The sequence below is a fragment of the Branchiostoma belcheri genome, unplaced genomic scaffold (assembly GCF_001625305.1).
Source record: "Branchiostoma belcheri isolate BF01 breed outbred unplaced genomic scaffold, Haploidv18h27 scaffold65, whole genome shotgun sequence".
Classification (NCBI taxonomy): Eukaryota; Metazoa; Chordata; class Leptocardii; order Amphioxiformes; family Branchiostomatidae; genus Branchiostoma; species Branchiostoma belcheri.
Genome location: NW_017804298.1, coordinates 893,368 through 915,769, shown reverse-complemented (window position 1 = coordinate 915,769; position 22,402 = coordinate 893,368). Strand labels below are relative to the sequence as shown.

Below are 22,402 nucleotides of genomic sequence, written 5' to 3'. Positions count from 1 at the left end.
TCTCTCTATATATATATATATATGTGTGTGTGTGTGTGTGTGTGTGTGTGTGTGAGTAAAGGTCCAAGCTTTTGAGTCCAAGCATAAGTCAACTCACGACGAATCTCCACACATCGTTCAAAGGCAGAGTCTGGTTGGTTTGTATTCCATCTTCTGTAAGCCAGAATGCTGCCGTCGCTCCAGATGTACTGGTGCTAAAGTGAAAATCAGTAAAAATGCTTTAGATACAGAGAGAACAAGTCTTTGAATCAGAATCAATGAATCAGATCTGTACGTACTTCCCATGATCGCAGTACTCGCAGTACAGACATACAAATACTATGACAAATGAAAGAAGCAATAGCACATGAAGTAGTCAGCTTTCCCTTTATTCAGGAAAAACAACTACAGAGATCCTAACCGGCTATCATCAAATATTTTACTAAGAATTAAGTCATTATTTACTTAGGATTCACTCACCGCCGGACGGTTGAGGGAGTCCAGGCCGATCCATGTGTTGTCTTGGCAGCTGTTTCTGATGGTGTTCACCAGAAAAACGTTCATTTCGGCAGTCTTGACCACAACGAGACGCGACCCCTCCGCCTGACACGTTGTCCTGGCGTCTTGGTACGGTTTGCGGTCGGTAGAGAACTTCAGACAGGCGTTAAGGGCCTCTACGTAACCAGTCGTACATTCTTGAAAGCCAAAAAAACGTTTAAAATGGAAAATATGATTAGATCGTCAACGTACAAACAAGATCTGTGATGTGTTCCTGCCTAGAATCAACGTATGAAAAATCGTCTAAGCGATTATATACCTAGTCTCTGTATGCCAATATGTGACTCAATTAGATCATGACAACAACCAAGAAACGTTAGCATACTCTAGGAAAATGGTGGTATTGTTTTGTGGTCACCATAACTTAGACAAATGGATTGCGATGACATTTTGGTATGTTGGTAGGTCTTGGGAAGATATTGGTCATTTATTGCGGTTAGGATTGTCAGTGCAAGGAGCCACGACGTTTGAATCTTACCGACACACACCCTCCAGTGCGGTCCGCTCCCAGGCGTCCCTACCACGCTCCCCTTATCGCACGTATAACCAGCTTAACAGGGCCAAGTGTTACACGCCTGTCTGTACAGGGACTCAGCCCGGTCACCTGAACTGTGAACACGTGCAAGATGTGATTTGCACAATTTGCACAAAGGGACAATTATAACACCAGAGGTAGCTGTAAAATGACATGTATAAATCCACAATTCTCATGAACAAAAGTATGTTTTTGATTGATGCTCAACTTACCACAGCAACAAGTGTATTGTCAGCACGCACAGCAGCAACTTCCGGGTGGTTTTCACGAGCCCCATGTCTTTCTGTGTGTACGGAAACAGCCACAGAAGGTGTAGGCTTTCGCGATTCGCCTCCATATTGCAGACACGCATTAGGCTTTGTTCTACTTAAGCGATTGAACCTCTATCAATAATGTAGAAGTTGGACCTTTTCGCATTCGTCGTACAATAGTTTTACGAATGTCGTGAACGCGTCGCACAACATCCATCAGTGAGTTGTGGGACGGAAAAGGTTGCAGTCAATCCGTGTGGAAGAAAGGTTCTGTTTCCGTCTCACCGAAAATAATGACACAAAAGCAATTGCGATTTTTAACATGTTACGTTTAACTCCTTCAAAAGTACAGTATCTGCTATGTAAGAGGTATGTTACTTACAGGTTTTTCTGCCAATTATAAGGGGGACCACAGGTTTGCCGGCCGAAGAGACACCCTGTGCGCTTATAACTGATCGTGCCTTTACTTTTATTTCCGACGTAGGGGGGAGGGGGGGGGGGTAAAAATGTAATTCAACCTTGCAACTTTTGTTGCTTACACAATGAATTCCAACATCGTGCGGGACTGTTAGACTAAAAATGTCACTGCACAATAAAGGTTGCTATGGGGGTTACGGCCCCTAAAACCATTTGTCTGAAGGCCTTTTATAATTATATTTGCCGTCTTGAGACTCTATGGATCCTCAAATAATAAATTGGATATTAAATACAAACCAGTCGCGCTCTTTATGTTCAACCTCTTGACGTTTTTTTATATGTATTCCAACATGTAATAACAAGACGTGGTGACGGCAGCACATTATATGATCAGGGCAAAACGCTTGTAAATGACGGCAAAAAGCTGGCGTTGTGAAATCCCCGTTTTGATGGCAGCGTGCCATGCGTTGTTGTTGCAGCACATCATCCTATGTGCTTGGCTTGAGATTGTGGTTGTTTTCGAACGGGCACTACTTCATAGTTAGAGTTGGATTAACTTACTGAGAGACCCAGGTCTACTACAAGCTGCGCTTAGCATTTCCCTACTTCTGATTTGGCACTCCAACCCATATATAAAGGACCATATATCAATCACATAAATCCCTAAAAAACATTACAAAGACCAGGGCTCAAATCCAACTAAACTTGTGCTCAAATCCAACTAAACAAAGTACAAAGATAGTACAATGTGCGCACTAGAAACATACGAACATTCACAGCCTCCAGATACTTGAACGTGTGGTGGCAAGGATTCCCAAACACGCCGTTGGAGGCCCTAACGCTATACACTTATAAGTAAAAAAAACTATTACTAGAGCTCAAATCCAACTAGGCTTGTGCTCAAATCCAACTAACCAAACTACAGAGATAATGTGGTACAATGTACGCACTACAAACATACAAACACTCACAGCCAGTGCATTCATACGTCGCCTCCAGATACTTGGCCGTGAGGCGGCATGGATCTCCCCCGAACACGCCGTTGGAGGCCGATACGCTGCAGGTGCGGCGTCCTTGGCAGCGGTTTTTCACAGCAGACAGGCTGGAACCGCTCCTACAGCTCGTGGTGAACACATGCTTAAGCCAGCCTGTGCAGTGATGGCGGCTCGTACGGCCGTACAGCGCAGATTTTACCTGGATCTGAAGACCATGTTGGCAGGTCAGAGACAGCGTCTCGCCTTCACAGACGCGACGTGATTCTTGTGGTGTACCTAAAAGAAAAAAGAAAATGGAATTGAGACCCGCGGTGGTCTTTTCGTCGTCATGTACGTGTAGCTGTTGATGTATCAGGGAAAGTAGAAAAAGGGAGGGAAAGGAAAACGAAGTGCAAAAGGAATGGGGAGAAAGATAGAAATAAAGGTATGGCATCCTTCTCGTCGTGACCGGCACCCCGATGAACATAGAAAGAAAGGTAGACAGAAAGAAAAAGGAAGAAAAATGAGACAGAAAGACGACAAAAAGGGTGTAAAATCAGTGGTAAAGTCGGTTCTTGAAGCAGGAAGACAGAAAGACCAGAAAATCTTGTGCGAATTGAACGATGATGAAAGTTACATAATTTAAAAACAATAGCGAGGGCGACTGAAAAACATGTCGATGTGTTAAAACCGTACAATGGTGAACTTTTGTCGACAAGTAAGTAAAAACTGCGTTTAGATGCTAAAATAACATGGCAAGCATTTCGTCAGAGACTTACCCCACATATTTTCCGGTAGGCTCCACGATTGTCCCAGTGTCAACAGGGCGACAAGCGCAAGGCAAACTGTAGACATGGCACACCTTTTCCGTTTCCGCAGGGTAGAACGCCGTGAGGGCTCGCGAGGCAGCAAATGTCTTTAAAAAAGTTTTAAAATCAACGATTTGCTTGATGACAATGGAAACCCCTTTTTAACAATATCAGATATGTTGCTGAAATACGATAAAAGTTGAAAATATACAGCTGAAAAGACGCCCAGTTCCGACGCCGCTGTTAACTGACAGCACGCCAGCTGAAGATGCTTTCTATCACTGAAAAATCACAAGACGTCCGGGATCAAACAACCAAGGGAACGGTTTCTGACGCGAAAGGGCAGAAATTAAGGTCTACTTGTTACCCTGGCAACAGAGAAGTGACAAAGTTGGAAGTAAGAAACCCTGGTCCGCATTTAAGCCCATGTTTATAGTTCAAACGTTTCTGATACTTTACATGAACTACTACGAGACTAAGGGACTAGGATATGGTTTCTTGTGGATATAATGGAAACTGTTCAAAGGCGAAATTCGTGTTCAAGGATTTTTCCCCGCGCGAGGCAATGGTCTAGCCCTGATAGGACACCTCAGATCCACCCAGGACGGAAACACCTGAGGCTACTAAAGGTGTTTACTACTAGTACCTGTCACGTTCACTTGTGAGCACAAATGTCGGCGGTACGCCCGGGCCCGCTGTGGCCGTGGCTGCTCACCACCGTCCTCTGTACCGCGTCGGCTGCAAGTCTGGTGAACTACAAGCCGGGATCTCGGTATGAATACGACTACAGGGCCTCAACAGTCGTGCAGCACGTCAGCCAGGTGGCCACAAAGGCGCAGGTGAGCCGTAAGGGCAAAACACGCTCTTTTTAAGATCTCTTTACCGTTCTTGAGTTAAGCTGCGCAGCGTATTGTGTGATTTCGTTTTAAGTCATATCCCATGTTTGAGGGCAGCTAAGCGCGTAAAACACAAATCAAGACTAAGAGTACGGACTGGAGTGTGCGTGTAATGACTTAGATCTAACTGACCAACGTACAGAGATGGCTCATAGTGCGTACAATGTATGGTTTACAAACATACAAACAACACTCACGGCCAATGCATCTGAACTTGATCTCCAAATACTTGAACGTGTGGACGCAAGGATCCCCGAACTCGCTGTTGGAGGCCGGTACGCTACATGCAGGACGCCCTTCGCAGTGTCTTCTCACAGTCGACAGGCTTGTGGCGCTCCGACAGTTTGTATCCAATATGTGCGAGTCTTTGCAAGGGCCGCGGCTGGTACGGCCGTATAGGGCGTCAGTTACTTGGATCTTAAAACGCGGGCTGCATGTAAGAGACAACGTCTTGTGTTCACAAACGAGCCGTGTTGTCTCTGGCGTCCCTAAAAATAGACAATTTGATGGTCATCATGTGGTTCTTTCTTCACGATGGAAGTGTAAAAAAGAGAAAAAACGAAGTGCAAAAGAAAGGAAACAGAAATAAGTCTTGATGGAGATATTATGAATTTTTAAAATTGGCCACGGCGACTGACATACATTCAAGATACGTGTTCTACTGTTGGAAACAGCATATCCCGATAAATACATACGTTAGCGTTTAAATGCTGAAATAACATGGCAGGTATTTCGTCACAGACTTACCCCACATATTTTCCTGTATTTCCACTGATTGTCCCAGTGTCACCAGCATGAAAAGCGCAAGGGAAACAGTAGCCATCTTGGCACACCTTTTCCGTTTTCGCCTAGTAGAACGCGAGGGCTTGCGGGGTAGTAAAAGTCTTTGAAAAAGTCTTAAATATCAAACGTTTGTATGATGACAATTAAAATCGTTCACAACAACGCATGGAATGCCGTTAAAGTTGGGGATTCAACCGAAAATCAGTCCTGTAGCGACTACGAGAACGCGACGCGATATTCTAAAGCCAGCCTGGCGGAGAAAATTTCTTCCACTTTGGCCGTGTTTATGTGAAGTCACCCAAACCGCGATTCGGGTAACTCGCATTCCTCACATCTGGTCCACGTGCCATACATTCCTTGCAAACCGTGTCCGATCACGATTCTACGAAACTGATTCATTGTTGTTTGATGAAAACACGCAAGGTGGTGTGTTATCAATGACCTGCTTGCTGGTGCCCCCCTCCCAGCGTATCTCGGCCGAATGCCGACGTGGTCCGGCCAGAGGCGGTGAAACTCATCCTAGAACGGACACATTATTTGACCATTACTTCTCTTTAAGTTGCTGCCACGTAAAATTTGGTATTGCATATAAATAAAGAAATATCACCCCGTAATCCATGACCAGGCGAAGTCACATTGAAATCACATTGCGTTCAGACGCAAATCGCGATGCGGGAAAAACGATTCGAAACCACCTCTAGAAGTGGTTTGGGATCGAGGCGCTTTCAATGTGATTGGGAGCGTTCAGATGAAGCCACTTGAAATCGGCTTCAGGGGAAACCACATGTAAAGCGCCTTCACTGACTTCATATGAACAGGGCCAAAATTTCATCCACTTAGAAGTCGCAAGCCACCTGGGCTCAGCTGCAGGGAACTGTAAAAACGATTTAACTTGAAAGGGCAGACATTTAGATCTGCTTAATACCATGACAACATTGACGGGACAAAGTCGCTAGTGAGAAGTCCTGGTCTACATGTAAGCCATGTATAGTTCAAATGTAAGCCCTACTGTGTAGTACTTGAACTACAATGAGACTAAGTGACTAGGATAAGATTACATAGGGGTGTAGTGGAAAAGAGTATAAAGGCAAAAGTTTAAGTTGGTATTTGCTGCTCCATTATAAAACTATGCGTGCCTTATCTTCGTCTTTTGTTAAGCGTTTCCCATGTAACAACAACTACTAGTATACTGTGGCACTCTTGTGGAACTACATTTGTAACACGCACACACGCACACACAGACACACACACGCACACACACACACACACACACACACACGCACTCGCACACAAGCACACACACACACACAAACACACACGCAAAGGGAAAAAGAGAGGGACCATTGGATCCAGAACCGCGCCTATTGCGTTTTTTGCCTGAATGGGTAGGGGTTAGGATTACGTACGGTTCTGGATAGTCTCCGCGTATGCAAGAACGTATGTTTGTCCCAGGCATAGTTCTGGATACTAGTACTATTCAGAACTGTGGTTCTGGATAAAGCACAATTCTTGCTACACTACGGGGGTCTTGAATAAGCAGACGACCCTACCTAGTTCACATGTACTAGTACCTGTGCATGTGTGTTTTCCGGACTTGAAGTACAGGGAATTGTAACAGCTGCAGGTGTAGCTGCCTACAGTGTTGGTACAGATGTGGTTACACCCTCCATTGTTGGACAAGCACTCGTTGGCATCTACACACAAATAAGTTTATATTCAGATGTAGAGAACGTATTTAAACGAATTTCTACCAAATTGAAGTTGTGTACTTATGCTTTCTGTGTGATGATGTATTTGATCATTACGCTATTATTTAAACATACATATTCATGCATACAAAGTTTAATATACATACGCACATACTATCTATATATAGTTTATACATACAAACAGTATTACACAGTTTACATGCATTTTTGTACACACATAGTTTATCACTAACTAGAAAATCAGGCTGGGCAAAAGAACTGTGTGCTACATGCTTATATGTAGCACTTAATGTGAGAAGGAACTCTACCAAATCCCGCCATCTATTGTGGCTAATAGTTTCATCAGGTTGGTAAAGTATAGGATACAGGAGTTTTCTTTTACACAACCAAGATTTCTCACCTAAATGCTGACATTTCGGTGTCTATCAGACAACTTCCTCAGAGCTTCTGACTAGAAAAGCGTCACCAACGTCGGCTACATATAGAGGCGAGAAGCAGAACTCCAGTCAGAAGCTCTGAGGAAGGTGTGTGATAGACATTGAAACGTCTGCACATAGGTGAGAAATCTTGGTTGTGTAAAGAAAACTCTTGTATCCTATTGTGGCTAGTATTGAGTTGAAAAAGCTGATAAACCTCACCGTTACACACCCTCCAGTGTGCCCCGCTCCCCGGCGTTCCAACGCTCGCCTTGCCGCACGTGTAACCGGCTGAACAAGGCCATTTGTTGCACGCGTGTCTGTACAGGTACTCTCTCTGGTACGGGAAGAAATACACTGTTTTTAGCTATTGGTGAGAAGCATCCTTATGTTGTGTGTGTATGTGTGTGTGTGTGTGTGTGTGTGTATGTGTGTGTGTATGTGTGTGCGCGCGCGCGCGCGCGCGCGTGTGTGTGTATGTGTGTGTGTATGTGTGTGCGCGCGCGCGCGTGTGTGTGTATGTGTGTGTCTGTGTCTGCGTGTGTGTGTGACGGGGGCTTGGGAGGACTATATCGACCAAGTGGTGTATCTATCAATTACGTTGTATTGACGCCTATTTCGAGCATGCTTATAGAGTCTATAGACTCAACAGTGACTGGTGGACAACTCTAGGTGAGAACAATCTAACAGTGTAAACATGTAACCACCAATACAGGTGAACTTTCATGATAGTAAATCGCTGCCTTTTATGTCAAAATGCGTCAGAAACTGAGCAAATTTATCGAGTGAGTTTGGTCGCCTTACCGATGCTTCGTAGCTCAAGACCTCGTCGACTTCGTGGAAGGAACAACCTTCAATATAACACTCTTTGTAAAGCGACCTTTTTCGTCTTGATGGCATCTCAAGGAAATCGTTTGCTTCCTTCTCGGTCCGGAAAGGTGACGACGCGCCGTTGGCACCGGTCTGGTCTTCTGCGCCTGACACTGAACTGTGGGAGAGTATATCACGAAAGTCAACACAGAGTGTTTGGCACCAATCTTAAGATCTTTTTAGCGTTGAAGTAAGATAATACCAGGATGTAGCAATTATCAACTATCTGTTTAATTTAAGATTCAAGATACGTATATTGAACATTGCAGTGGGACCGCTGAATTGCGTCCAATTTACAAAGTTTAAAAGCAATTAGCTACAAACAAGCGGCAATTCACTTGTTTTAGACTTAATTTGAACACTATCAAGACATCATGTTCAATAGAACTTGTATCACTATCAACACTTAAAGCAACAGCACCGGTATGATATTTCTTACCCTACAAGTGAAAAATGAAGGTCTCTAATTTTAAATGTCATAAAAAAAAGAATGGTATTTCAACTTACCACAAAGTCGAGTAAATGATCAGCAAGAATATGCTCAGGCAGCACAGCGTCAAGGTGGTATTCAAGAGCCCCATGTCTTTCTGTGTACTATAAGGAAACAAATGTCTTAGTATTACAGGTCCTATACATGTATTTTGTGCTGACCTTTGAAACATTTTACAGACATTTGAAACTTATCCATCCATAATTCAGCCACCTGTAAGAAAAGGCCAGCTAATCAATACCAAAGGGCACGGAAAAAGCAGAAGTGAATCATGCAAAATCTTTTTCGAACAACCCGTCGTTGGGGTTGGGAAACAGGAAAACGCACCATTAACTGTTGTTCTCACAAGTTTTAAAACAAGATGAGGACTTTTTGGGACCGTCGTGGACTTCTCGCACATACAAAAAAAAATAGCAACTGTTATGTGACAGAAAAGCCTGAGGCCAACCCTTGACGATCGGTTCTGTTTCAGTTTCGCTCATAAGCTTGACACAAAAACAACCGCACGGTGGATGTGACTGCGATTCAATACCTACACCTCCTTCCAAATTGCACTATCTAGCCGCTATGTAAGTGGTATGTTACTTACATGTTTTTCTGCTGATTATAAGGAGAACCAACCGTAGGTTTCCGTGCGGAACCGACTGCCAACGCTCTTTAACTGATAACAGTTCGCACCTTTGGCTTCGTTTTCAACGTAGGGAGATTTAAATGAGCGCTGATAAGCACTGAGCACTGGGAAGTGGTATCAGTGGTGTCTTTCCACCTTAGCAACCTTGCCTGCCTCTTCAAAGCAAAGATATGCCTACGACTCTAGATGGAAACAATAAAGGATCGACAGGGATAAAGTTAAGTTCCCTCCCGCATCAATGTGATGCATAGGGCGGCGCCCGTTTCAGTTGCCCTTGGCCACACACACAGCTGCAATCACTACAGCAGGGGGCAAGTCCACTGGTAGTGGTATGTGTTCAACTCCTATACTTTGAGTTTTTGGTATGACTCGACCGGGGACCGAACTCCTGACCTACCGAATGCAAGGCGAGCACTCAACTCACATGGCAATTGCACAGGGAAAGCAATAAAAACAGTGCCAACAGTTGAACACAGTCATCATCATCGGTTGGCTTCTACGCAGGCGACTGCAAATTTCCTTTACTTCTGTATCAGTATCTGTATATAGCCGAATGGGTATAACCGCCCTTCGGAGTAACACACTTCACCTTGTTGCTAGCAATGCCTGATCTCTGTTTCATCGAGAGTTTCACTGTGAATCAAATCTGAGTCACCATTTCCGTCAGAGGGACTGAAGTGAAAATAGTACTGATAAGAAAAGTTGCGGATAAAGAATCAATTATGCAATGTCAACACTTCAACCAAGAGGGTGATAGGTCTGCCACTCTGCGGAGTGGCTGTCAACACACGTCTGCCTAATATCTCCGTGCTTTATCAGAGTACGAGTCACCTTCTGTAAACATAGACTTGGCAGAGGTCCACTATTTCACCATTAACTGGTGGTTGTTTGAACCCGCTGATAAAGTTCACTTTTCCCGCGATTGTTGACTTTGTCTGGCAGTTTGCCCTACAGCTCATTAGGGCGTCATTTTCCGCCCTAGCAACCTTCCGTGTTCGTACAAAGGTCCTGCCATTCAGAGCAAGAACGTGCGTCTGTCTTTGTGTGATTAGGACAAAGGTTGTTTTTCTTTTCACGAGGAGGGTGCATGTATCATGGCCAAGTGCCAATAGAAAACATAGTAATATTATGTATAGGTAAATTGCATTGCAATGTCTCAGATGTTTACATCTTATAACTACCGATTTCAAAATAATGCGCACTTTTGATCTTTGGCACCTTGGCTTAAAACAGGGACAGATGAAAACAGATGTCTCGCCTGCCTTTCTGGCATTTATTGCTTTGCCCTGAGTTTTGTACCGACCAATAAGGTGGAATTTCCTTTTGTGGTGATAGATCTATTAGTTTTTACCATGCATTCTTGTCCAAGTCTCTATGCCTAGAAGGAAGGCCGGTACTTCTGTAACACTGTAAATACATATTGAGATTGTGGTTGAGTCATTAGGATATTTCAACCTTCTCAATCTTTATTCCAGTTTAGCGTCATTCCGGTACGTAATGATGAAGAGAACAACACCATCTGCGATCTAGTGGTGAACAACGTGGCACAAGAGATAACACAAAGAGATGGTAAGGAAACTCTAGCGATTTTCTAAACAATATCAGTACGATTACGTGATGTTTTAACACACAGAGGTATTGTGCTGTAATACTATACTGAGCTTGACAAAAAATACTGTCAGTAGTATTCATTCATTATATGGTCTGATTCCCTGGCATTGTATCTTAGATTATTCAATGTACCATTTGTACTCCCGCACAGGAAACCAGGCTGTCTTTGATGACCTGGACTACTCTAAAAGGTACTGTCTCATTCCTAATCACTCGCACGAGCATTTGTTTGTTTATCTCTTTTCTGTCCCCTGTCAGGTTTGTTTGTTTGTTTGTTTGTTTATCTCTTTTCTGCCCCCTGTCAGGTTCCTGTTCACCGTGACGAAGAACGGCGAGGTAGTGCGCGTGTACCATCCTCACGATGAGCATCACCACGTGTTGGGCACCAAGAAGGTCCTGGTGGGCGTTCTGTCCGCGCGCCTGCACACTACACCTCAGGTGAGAGTCATTGTATCATCCTGTATTTAGTCACTCAAAATGTTGTGTTGTATGTAATATTCTTGCAAAAAACCTACACCACAATCTCAAGCTGTTATGGCTACAGCTGTTTTCAAACCTAGCAAATGTCTTCATGATGTAACTTTTTAAGGTTATGAAGTATAGTATGAAGCAGTAAAACTATTAAGAAGATAATGTTGTGGATGACCATTCAGCACTAATGATCGCTGCCCGTTCTGGTAAGGATGACACATTGACGAGAATCTGGAACAAGAAGAGTATGTAGCAAAACGTTTCGCGTTCTGCGATTATGCCTTCTAATTATATCAGATATTATTAGTATATATCGATTTTGTTAAATGTTAACCACCAAATTTTGTCTGTATCTTTTAGACCATGACTCACGGCAAACCTTGGTCCTACAGTGTGAAAGAAACTGGGCATGAAGGTATGAAACTTGTCAAAGATATCAGGAAACTACCATCTCGTTTTTGTAGTATTTGAATCTATCAACTACATCAGATTCTGTAATTGAGAAGCTCTAATGAACAAATTCATCCTCGTGATCTGCAGGCGAAGATGACCTTTCCTACGTAGGCAAGGTCACTCCAGAGGGCATCATGTTCACCAGAACACGACACGGTCACGTGGTGCGCAACGCTAAGGCCAAACACGAGAAGGTGGGAGAAACATGGTCTTATAGAAAGGTCTTAGAACAACATGGGAAGGGCAGCAATTATGCTCCAAAATCTCAAACGTTAGGCGATGGTAAGCCATTCATATAGTCCAAACGTCAGGCCCGATGCCTGTCATCTGTAATGTAGAGTAACAATGTCAAAAGGTTTGATCAACAACCTCTCAGTTATGGAGTTGTTATTGTCATCATAACAATCTTTTATTTCACAAATTTCAGGAAATTCTCTACCACCATGCATACGAAGTTCCTCAGACGATCCAGCTGACGGAAATGTTTACTTCGCCCCAACACACGATGCCAGGGTAACACTTTTTTTATATTGCACAATAACCTAACACATACTATACTGCTTATTCTTGAGACATATAGGTTACAAGTTAGTCTTTGTAATTTGGAATGAAAAAAGTTGAGATGGAAAGAATGTAGTAAACGCTGTTAAACGATGTGTTGCACATTTTAGATTCAATCCCAACGTTGGTATACCACGGGATCCGGCGAAGCTGCAAGCATTTGAGGACGAGGACTACGGTAAGTGCAAGTTTGTAGAGATCTCTGGCTGTGTCTGGGGCTACCATCTGGAACAGCATACCTGAGGATGCACAGTGTGCTCCATCATTGAGAACTTTCAAACAAAGAATACAGTAGTCGAGAAATTTGATTTGCGGACTGATTTGCGGACTGTGACTTTGAACATGTTATAATTATTATGTTAGGTATTTAGTAATTTATTTTTTGTAGTAATTTGAATTTTATTTACTTATTTATTGTGTTACCGTGACCCCCCCCTCAACTGGACCTCTGGGAAGAGCGGCTAAGGCCGACAGGGCATTTCCAGTATATATAAAGGATATTGATTGATTGATTGATTGATTGAAGTTTAGTGACATTTCCTTCACTGTTAAATCTAATGCCCTTATTATGATTCTCTTTACGTATCAAAGCAACATGGCAATACAAGCATCTGATGTTATACCATACTGTGTTCTATCCCATGTGTAACACAGAAATACCGCCGATGAACGCTGAATCTGACGGGCATCTGAAGCTTCTACAGGTCATACCAGCTGACAAACTAGACGTGTACGAAGGCGTCCCTACAAGTTTCAAGCATGGCTCCCTTGTGATAGATGAGGTAAACTTATTTTTGTTGCTCTCTCTTAGAACGCAATATTTAAGTCATGTCAATGTCTTGGGACGGGGTACTCTGTTGGGAAGCACTATACATGGAACTGGACAAATTGTTAAGAATTTGATCAATATATTTCATCAATAATTAGCTGGGATATTTGGACTTAAATAATGCATTCTTGTTTACTCTGTTTTTCAGCCACCAGTACGTATCCTGACAATGGACGACCAGGAAGAAACCATCGTGGGTAACCTGACTTGTATGAGAACCGTCAGGCCAAAAGGTTAGCCATCGACTTAGATACCGTGTCTGAAGAATGCAATAACATAGCTATGATAGTGCCACAGTTTTGATTCAAGTAAATTGTTATTGCATGTGATATTGATGATGGATGTCTAATAAATGTATCCTTCATTCTTTATCACTGACATACATTTGACAAACGACATTCACGGCCAAGAACTGTACCTTGAACTGCTACAGAATCGCAAGAAAGGATCACGTGTTTCCGTCACATCGTGGAGGCACTGCTTCACCTCTCGCCGGAAAACCTCACAAGAGTGGCCGACACCTACATAGCGATCAACACGACATCTGATGACGACATAGAGAACCGTGACGCCATCGCTGACGCACTGGGTGCCATGGCAACCAACGATTCCCTGACCCTGCTGACCAGACTGGTCCTGACGCCCCGGCAGAAGGATGCTAAGCTGGTCATGAGGGCGCTTTTTCACTTCTTTGGACTGGAATGTCCGCCACCGCAGGTCTTTAGAAATAACCAATTGCCTTCAAGTACCAGAGTTATCAACCAAAGATTGAGGTGTTCAAGAATTCGCCTTGTAGAAGGTGTAGATAGTGAAATGTTGCTATACCCATTGCTTACTATCATTCATTCATATCAAAAGAATTGGACCATAAAATAGTCCATTCTGTTCCAAAATACTTTAATACATGTAGAAATATATGAAATTTAGGGTTCTGGCCCAAGGACTAATTAATGTAACTCTCATAAATTCGAGCTATGCTAACATCCTGCCGATACATGACTCTGTCTACAGATCACCATTGAAACTGTGGAGAACATGTGCTTCAAGTGGAGAATGGAGTTTGACGGTAAGTCATCTCTAAAGCCTACATACACCTTCATATTCTTCCTCATCGACAAATTATAAAAAATGTCTTGAGATTCCAAGATTCCAGGGTTGGAGACAGGACTGCAATGCTTTCTATTTTACAAAACTGACCTACCCAAGAACCATCTCCAGAGATAGGGGATTTGATATATCTAGATCTTAAATCAACCATGGCTGACAGATACCTTTGGAGTGTCGTTGTGCAGCAGCTAACCCCCTCCCCTCCCGACAGGGACGACGGATGATGATGATTTTACCATTGGTCACAAGTCATAGTAGTTTCCAACTATAGTCTATTTTTCTGTTGCCCCAGATGAGGAGGAGGGGCTACACGTGTGGACCCGGGCACACCTGCTACTCGGGACTCTGGCGGGAAACATCTACGCCACCGACCCGGCACGGGCAGACAAGATCATCGACAGATTCCACGGGATGGTGGAGATTCACGGTAACCAAACTCATCCTGTTTCTCAAAGCGAAGCTTCACGAAGCTATATTGCTTCGAATCCGTAATCTAGATTTTAAAAAGTCACGACTTCATGATCAGTAAGTTACAGAATGTTAACAAATCAAAAGGTCTATTATATTACGAGAATCTGACGAACTGAAGGTCGTATGGATATGCATTATGTAAGGCAGAACTAAGCTAGACATTGAATCGCTACAACTGAAGAAAGAAATAACTTAGGATGCACATTTTACCAATTACAGTGATTTACAAGGTATAACAAATACTGGTTTGTCTGGATGCGGAATCTTCAACTACATATGCTCAAGCATGAAGATATTTTGGTAATGTCGTAACCATGCATTCACAGATCCCTGGAAGCACAGACAGCTCAGATCCACCCTGACAGAAGATGAGTACAACAGTCACCTGCACGAGAAGGCTACGATCCTGGGCGCCCTGGGCAACGCTGGAATGGACAGGTCCTATGACCTCCTTCTGTCATACATGAACACTACTGAAGCACCTTCTGAGCTGAAGAGAACCAGTATGACTGCGCTGAAAAGCTATGACCATGAGAAAGTACGCAAAAACTTTAAGCCATTATTTACTGCATTAACGTGCATCTTTGTTCACTTTATGCAGAGAGGTTCAACTGCACTCAAACTTCCGCATGCAGTTATGTATGAGTTATATTTCAATCTGTATGTTATGTAATTATGTCACCAAAGAGCTTTCAACCTGGCTGATGTTACACAGACCGGCAAGACAGCCATAGGTGGTAGTATCTGACTAAAATCGAGAAGCCAACATAAGACATATTAAACATGTGTGCAAAAGCCAAAAAGATCACCAATAGTGTCTAAGGTTAAAAGGAGCTGTCCGTATTGCGTTTTAATCTTCTTATTACTCTCCTTTCTTATTAAGAAGGTAGTAATCTCTGCCAAATCAAATGATCAAATTCCGTTTTTGAACAGGCGGCAGACGAGATCCTACGTGTGGCAATAGAAGACCCTGACGGTAACGTGCGGTACGCAGCAGCTCTGGACTACCTGAGTCACCCACGGGCCTCCAGACTGTGGGAGGCTCAGCAACAAATCAACAACAGGTAAGTAACAACAGGTTACTAAGGATAGTATCTAGTAGGAGACATGTTTTATTTGAATGTATCTGGACCAATGCATAGTTTGTTTTTGGATGCCTTAAATAGTTTCTTTTTCTTCATGTGAACTTTGTAATTTGTTGCATCAAAAGTACTTACTCAATCAATGATGTCTATTTTCTATGACAGTTTGTTTTCAACAGCCTTCCATGTCATTTACTGTATTCATTATATATTAACAGTGATGCTTTGAGTATTGACTGTTTCCAGTTACACGAACCAGACGGCTATTGCAGAAGCACGAGAAAAGCGGGGTTTGCCTGCTGTTAGAAAGGTGCTAGAAAAGTTGTTTAAGGGTTTCGACTTCAAACTGGAGACGCCGAGTGTCGACTGGCAGAAGAAGATCGGATCCAGCCAGATCGGGGCGTCTTTGGGAATCATCATTCGGAACATGATGGAACTGAATCTGAGTGAGTGCAAGGCTCATCAATTATCTTCAACCAATCAATTAATTAAACAATCAATCAATCAATCAATCAATCAATTAATTAATGCATTCATAGTTCATTCTGTTTGGGCTAGTTTCAGATACTTATTCAGCCAAACGGATCAGCAGTGACAAGTTTCCTCGCCTGCTGGCCTTTCTGGGCTATTCTGGCTCTCTCTGAACATCCCCGTCCCCGTCTAGCCTTTCAGGCTGAAAACTCAAACATGATCGCCTGCATTTAAAACTTGTTTTGCAGTTTCCTCATTTTTTCCTCATTGTATGGAGCTAGTTATCAAATATGCACACAGTTACTACCTTTGTCAAAGGCTGTGACATTTGGACATTGATAAGATAAGGCAAAGAGCAACACTGTAATCTGGTCCATGAACACGCCACACAGCCTCATTTGCCTCCTTCCAGGGAAGGCATACTAGCGAAGGTGGCCAGAGTTCTGAGCGTGTGCGTTGTGCGTGCGATCAGAAGATTCCTCCCCTCTCAAAACAGAACGCCAACCGTAACGCCTATGAAGGAAGCTAATTGTAGAAAGCTGTCTAGGTTTCTTACAGATAAACTGATGGAGAAACTTTGCTTTGCTCCTTAACAGAACCGTTGAAGGGCAAGTTCGAGGTTGACGTTCTGGATCAGGCGTACGCGAAGATACACGTGGGACTACTCGGCATCGACTGGACATTCCTGGATGCCAGAATCTGTTTCAAAGGAAAGGCGGGATACGAAGTCAACATTTTCCAGGTATGTTTAAAGTTAAAACTTTTGATCCAACACAAAAAATTCTCTCACCTAGAGCTTTTGACCAGTCACTCTGGTCTTCCTCGGTAGACTGACCCAGTGAGACTTGTCACGTGGCTTCTTTGACGTTAACACTGGGTCAAAGGTATCTGGTAGACAATGTCGGTCTTCGTCGCGGTTGACGTATGAGTTTGCCAGCTTTTTCTTTTGCCCGGTAACTGTACCGGGGAACTGCACAGTTATATCTTAAGAAAGCCTAAGCTTTTGACACCCATGTATATAGTATGTATACATCTAGATGTTTATAGCCTACCTTACAAATGTTGAATCTTTATATATCATTTCACTCGACAGGAGTTCAACTTCGACGAGGTTTTCAAACTGGTTAAACTGTTTGACGGCGTGATCAACAAGGTCATTGGAAACGTGAAGAACAACATCATTCGTTTCAAGAAACTTCTGGGAAGGTAAGGATATTTCGTGTACTGGCGAGTAACGCCACAACAATATGAAGTGGCAATAAGCAGGTATGCAACCTTTCGTAAGTAATAAATTTGTAGAATGTGGATTTTTCGGGTGAAGAACCTGTAACTATATCACTCTATGAAGAGCTACAACTTCCATCGATGTCAGTAAATGGTGTAATGCTTAGGTCCCAATTGCGTCGGTGCCCGTCGACAAATTTGTCCCGTTGGACTGCTGGCAACTGGAGGTGTACCTGTCGGTGTTCTCACGGTTAGGTCACGGTGTCTATTTGTCAGCGAGGCCCGGGTAGAATTTAAGTCATAACTAAATTCTTCTCCGGTTCCGGTCGGGCTGAAAACAGGCAGGTAGCTACAGGGTGTCCCGCAGGCCCACAAAGGGATCACGCCTAAATGTGCTAAAAAATCAACCCGGCAACTACGTGGCAGGGTTCCCTCTTCCAATTGTGACCTAAGCATAAGACAATTTATGTGATTTTTCACTCCTTATCGATGATCTTTTAATAGTACGACAGGTTCCATAGACGGCATCTTCAAAGACATCGTGGACGCGGCGGACAACCTTCCCAACCAGGTGCGGGAGTTCAAAGTCAAGGCCAAAGAGTTCACCAAGAAGGTCGGGGAGTACACCAACCTGCCGCCGACCGTGGAGAACGTCAAACAAGTGGTCCACCGCGTCAGCACGCTCCTCGGTGACGTCAAGGCTGACGTCATGGAGTTCTACAATGTAAGTATAACAGAGCTTGTTCTTTTTATCTTCCAACAGATAATAACAAGACGTGGTGACGGCTCAAGATTTTTCAACTTGTATAATGCCGAAAACAACACAGGGGACAATGCAATACTCATTTTCACTTGAGCGAAGTGAGGAAAGTCGTGTTAAGTGTCTTTCCCAAGGGCACAAGGTCGGTGGCATGTCAGGACTAGAACCCGGGACCTCTTGGTTCCGAATCGAGCACTCTACCGCTACGCTACACTATGTTTCTAACCTAATTTGGTAACTGCTCTGTGCATTGCCAGAGTTCTTCGTTTCTGATGGTGTTGGGCCAGTGGATTCTTAGGATTTTCCTAACTAAAGGCAGGTGCTGTTGGACATTTGTATTTTCCTTGTTGTGCCTGTTGTGATAAGCCAAGTTTCAGTAGGACAGGTTTTACCATGGTGTTGAAGATCTGATCTTAGTGCTGGAGGTTAATTCCGATGATCCCCAGACTATATCCAATTGTTGCTCTTGCCTTTCCTATTCTTGCATCTCTCCACCTGAAACAGATTGGACTTTTTTTTACTCAGTGGTCGCCACGTAACACGGCCTTTAGGTCACTTAAGGTGAATGGTGCTACCACCTGAATGGTATGACCACTCACCTGGGTTACGGGTTACCGAGTAGAACTGTAACAACCATTCTCCCTCAAAAACATCATGATTGAGACCAGCCCAATTTCTCACAAGTAGTGAGGACTAACTGACCCAATAGGAGAACCAGGGCTTACTGGCGACGATTCATTGACAAAAAATCTACATATATTCTCCTGCTTACAGTCCATCTCCGATGCCGTCACCATCACCCTGCCGTGGGCTGCTGAACAGATTGAGAGCGGTGTGAAGATGGTGGTGTCCTCCGTCGGGAAACTGATCAAGACACCAAAGACGGCTATTTCAGACATCTTCAAAGGACTCACTACGTAAGTAGCATTGGGCTGTATGTACCGCCGGTAAGCCTTAGAAAAACCATTTTTTAATATTCGAACATCTAATCACAAGACGTGGTGACGGTACACTCAAGTTTTTTCAACTCATATTAATGCCGCCATCAACACAGGGGACAATACAATACTCATTTTCACCTGAGCGAAGTGAAGAAAGTCGTGTAAAGTGCCTTTCCCAAGGGCACAAGATCAGTGGCATATCAGGACTCGAACCCGGGACCTCGTGGTTCCGAGTAGAGCACTCTGCCGCTACGCCACTCGACCGCATGAATACCGGGTTAGTTTCTAAACGTGAAATATGCTCTGTGTTTATGCTCATCGGGGTTCACTTTTATTTCAGGATCAAGAATGCCGTGGTAGGTGTCATCAAGGCAAAAGAGCGTATCGAAAAGGCTCTCTTGTTCAAGGAAGGTATGTCTGGATTTTTAACAATTACTCGGTTTGGAGGAGGGGGGGAGTCTTCTTCGGGACCATAATAGGTCTTGTACCCCAAGGAGTCATCTGAATACGTTGGTGAAGGTTAGGCATCCAGGTAATGAGATACAAACGGAATTGTTACTCGAGCAACTAGATAAATTTTGAAATGTGCCAGACGTTACAAGTAGCATTCCTTACTTTTCGTCACAGCTGGTAGTGGATGCCAGGATACTACTTGAAACGACATGACAGTTTTATCCGGCTGCTTGAATAACAATTTTTTGTGATCATCTTAATAAGTATCATTTTCTCATGTATTACAGACAAGACACTGCACTGGATGAACCTAAAAGACGAACTCTCACAGATCTCCGAAGACATCTCCGCGGCGCTCAAGTCCCTGAGGGATATGAACAACTGGGTAGTGCAACAAACGGAGTCCAAGGCCTTCAACAAACGTTTCTTTGGAGTCGACATTGTGAGTCACTTTGCTTATTTGTTTCAGGCTTTCAGTGGCCCAAGAGTTAGACAGTGTATGATTGATCACAACCGAAATACATACAAAACATAAGAATCATACCCTATAAATACAGACATATCCAGAGGTTTGTGAAGTATGAGTTGCGATAGAAGGCATCCCACTTAAGTACAGACTGAACACTGGTGTTCGATGAGTAAAGACGGTAAAAAAGACCAGCACTGTAACCAAAGAATAGAATTGTAACTACAAGTCAGTAGGAAACCTTTGTAAGACACTTCATAGAATGTGTAGCATTGCCTCTACAAGCCTTCGGGAAGCAGATGGAAAGAGTAGAAATTGACCACATAGACAGATTATATGCCAGGGGAATTGGTCCGCGCTGAGAACAGTTCTGGAGCGGTAAACAGTTCTCTAAGCGCGGACATGTCAAACTTACTAGATACATACAAAAAAAGATGATATTGACGTTTAGTCTATGAGTGGTCATCCATTTACATCCAATGTTACACATGATATCGTTCTTTTTTTTAAACTGTGTTTTTTGGTTTCTCTTTCCAGAAAGCACTGAAAGAGCAGATAAAGACCGAGTTCAAAGACTTGTTAGACGGACTCCTCGGTCCCCTGAACAAAGTGCGCAAAGTTCCCAACATGTTCCTGAATGCGTACAAGGAGACAGCTGAGATCGTCAAGTCCATCAAGGAAGGCTACACGGCGATCAAAAACGGGTACGTTACATGTACGGAACATTCTGGGTAAACAAAAAAGGTAAAGTTAGTTCCAGGGCATCTGGCTTTAGCTGTTGGCTAAAGTAGCCTTTTGGCACGAAATTTGTAACGGTTATAGTGGGTAAGGCAGCAGGGAGAAGGCAATCATTAAGTTCATCAAGGAAGGCTACCAGGTAATCAAAAAACGGGTACGTTTCCACTGGTGGGCAAACTCTGGAGTAAAAAGAGATAGAGGTAGTTCCAGTGGCACCTAGGGGGCGTCCAGTGATCTAAGAGAGTGGTTGGCAAAAACCCTACACGAGCTGGCCAGACTGGCACAGGATCGCAGGAGGTGGTAATCTCTAGTTAAACGCTATGGTGCCCTTATGGCTACCGACTAGCTATGGGGCCAATGAATGGATGGATGGATGGATGGATGGGTGGATGGATGGATGGAGTTCCAGGGTACCTGGGCTTGTACCCCTTTGCTAAAGTAGCCTTTTGGCACTAAACTTGTAACAGTTACAGAGGGTTAAGCAGCAGGGAGAAGGTAAAAAGTATTTGTTTGGCTTTTCCCTATATTCCAGTTACGACGAAGCAAAGTCCCTGATCGAGCAAATCTTCGGCGCCAAGGCTGACCAAGCTTTTCCCAGAAAGTATCTGGAGTCTGCCGCATGCGGGGACGGCTTCTACCCTAGCACTGGCTCAGGGCGGTACGAACATCAGGGGGTGCTTCTAGAGGCAGCCTCCGGGCAAGAAGTAAGCAATGCTCTTTGTGCCTTATGTTTACAAAATCATGTAGAAGTACCTAGCACCTACCTACTTACCAAGTCCGTCAATCTGTCTTGGTCGCTGGAGGAGCAAAGTCGACACACGCAAAGACGGAAATCTGCCTTTTAGTGGTTACGGCCAGCAATAGTCCCAGTACAATGCCACAACCTTCACGCAACGATCAGTGGGACTTACAGTTAACAGCACTGATGAATACCAGGCTAGGGCTGTTTTAGCATTTGATGCCTTATCCAAAGGTTATCAAGCTTGTATAGCACCTATTGATACTACCGGACCTGCCAAGCAGACTTATCTGGAATCTACTGCTATATGTGAAACTCTCTGTTTTTTTATTGATCCCTTTGTATCAAACTCTAGGTATTACCTGTAAGCTACTGCGTGAATGTCTCTCCCGTATTCGGTGATAACGAGTTCTATAAGGTTTTATGTGATAACACTGCCCTTTGTCCACAAGAAAGGCAGGATTCACAAAAAGATGGGGTTTACCTGTACTGTCGCCTTTGTCGCCTAAAGGAATCATTACCAGAGTTAACAGGCATTTACTATCATCGGTAAATCCCACGTTTCGTGCAGTGGGGATAATGAGGAGAAATGCATCTTAATGTCAAGGTTTTGTAGCAACATCAAAGTCAGAAACTTTGCGTTCCATGATAATACCTGCAACTGGTACTGACCATATCCAACACACACACACACACACACACACACA

At 43.6% G+C, this 22,402-nt stretch overlaps 1 protein-coding gene across 1 annotated transcript in view; it reads left to right on the top strand.

Annotated features, from left to right (window-relative positions):
* Nucleotides 1-13,079: 13,079 nt before the first annotated feature.
* LOC109483513 overlaps nucleotides 13,080-22,402 on the top strand; it is a 51,449-nt gene continuing 42,126 nt past the window's right edge. Inside the window, exons 1-16 of the mRNA XM_019786544.1 lie at nucleotides 13,080-13,196; nucleotides 13,392-13,476; nucleotides 13,677-13,960; nucleotides 14,255-14,309; nucleotides 14,643-14,777; nucleotides 15,148-15,359; nucleotides 15,755-15,885; nucleotides 16,150-16,349; nucleotides 16,971-17,116; nucleotides 17,468-17,580; nucleotides 18,103-18,322; nucleotides 19,133-19,275; nucleotides 19,640-19,710; nucleotides 20,040-20,194; nucleotides 20,756-20,922; nucleotides 21,489-21,660. Coding sequence (XP_019642103.1) covers nucleotides 13,080-13,196; nucleotides 13,392-13,476; nucleotides 13,677-13,960; nucleotides 14,255-14,309; nucleotides 14,643-14,777; nucleotides 15,148-15,359; nucleotides 15,755-15,885; nucleotides 16,150-16,349; nucleotides 16,971-17,116; nucleotides 17,468-17,580; nucleotides 18,103-18,322; nucleotides 19,133-19,275; nucleotides 19,640-19,710; nucleotides 20,040-20,194; nucleotides 20,756-20,922; nucleotides 21,489-21,660 — 2,406 coding nt within the window. The remainder of the gene's footprint in view (nucleotides 13,197-13,391; nucleotides 13,477-13,676; nucleotides 13,961-14,254; nucleotides 14,310-14,642; nucleotides 14,778-15,147; nucleotides 15,360-15,754; nucleotides 15,886-16,149; nucleotides 16,350-16,970; nucleotides 17,117-17,467; nucleotides 17,581-18,102; nucleotides 18,323-19,132; nucleotides 19,276-19,639; nucleotides 19,711-20,039; nucleotides 20,195-20,755; nucleotides 20,923-21,488; nucleotides 21,661-22,402) is intronic.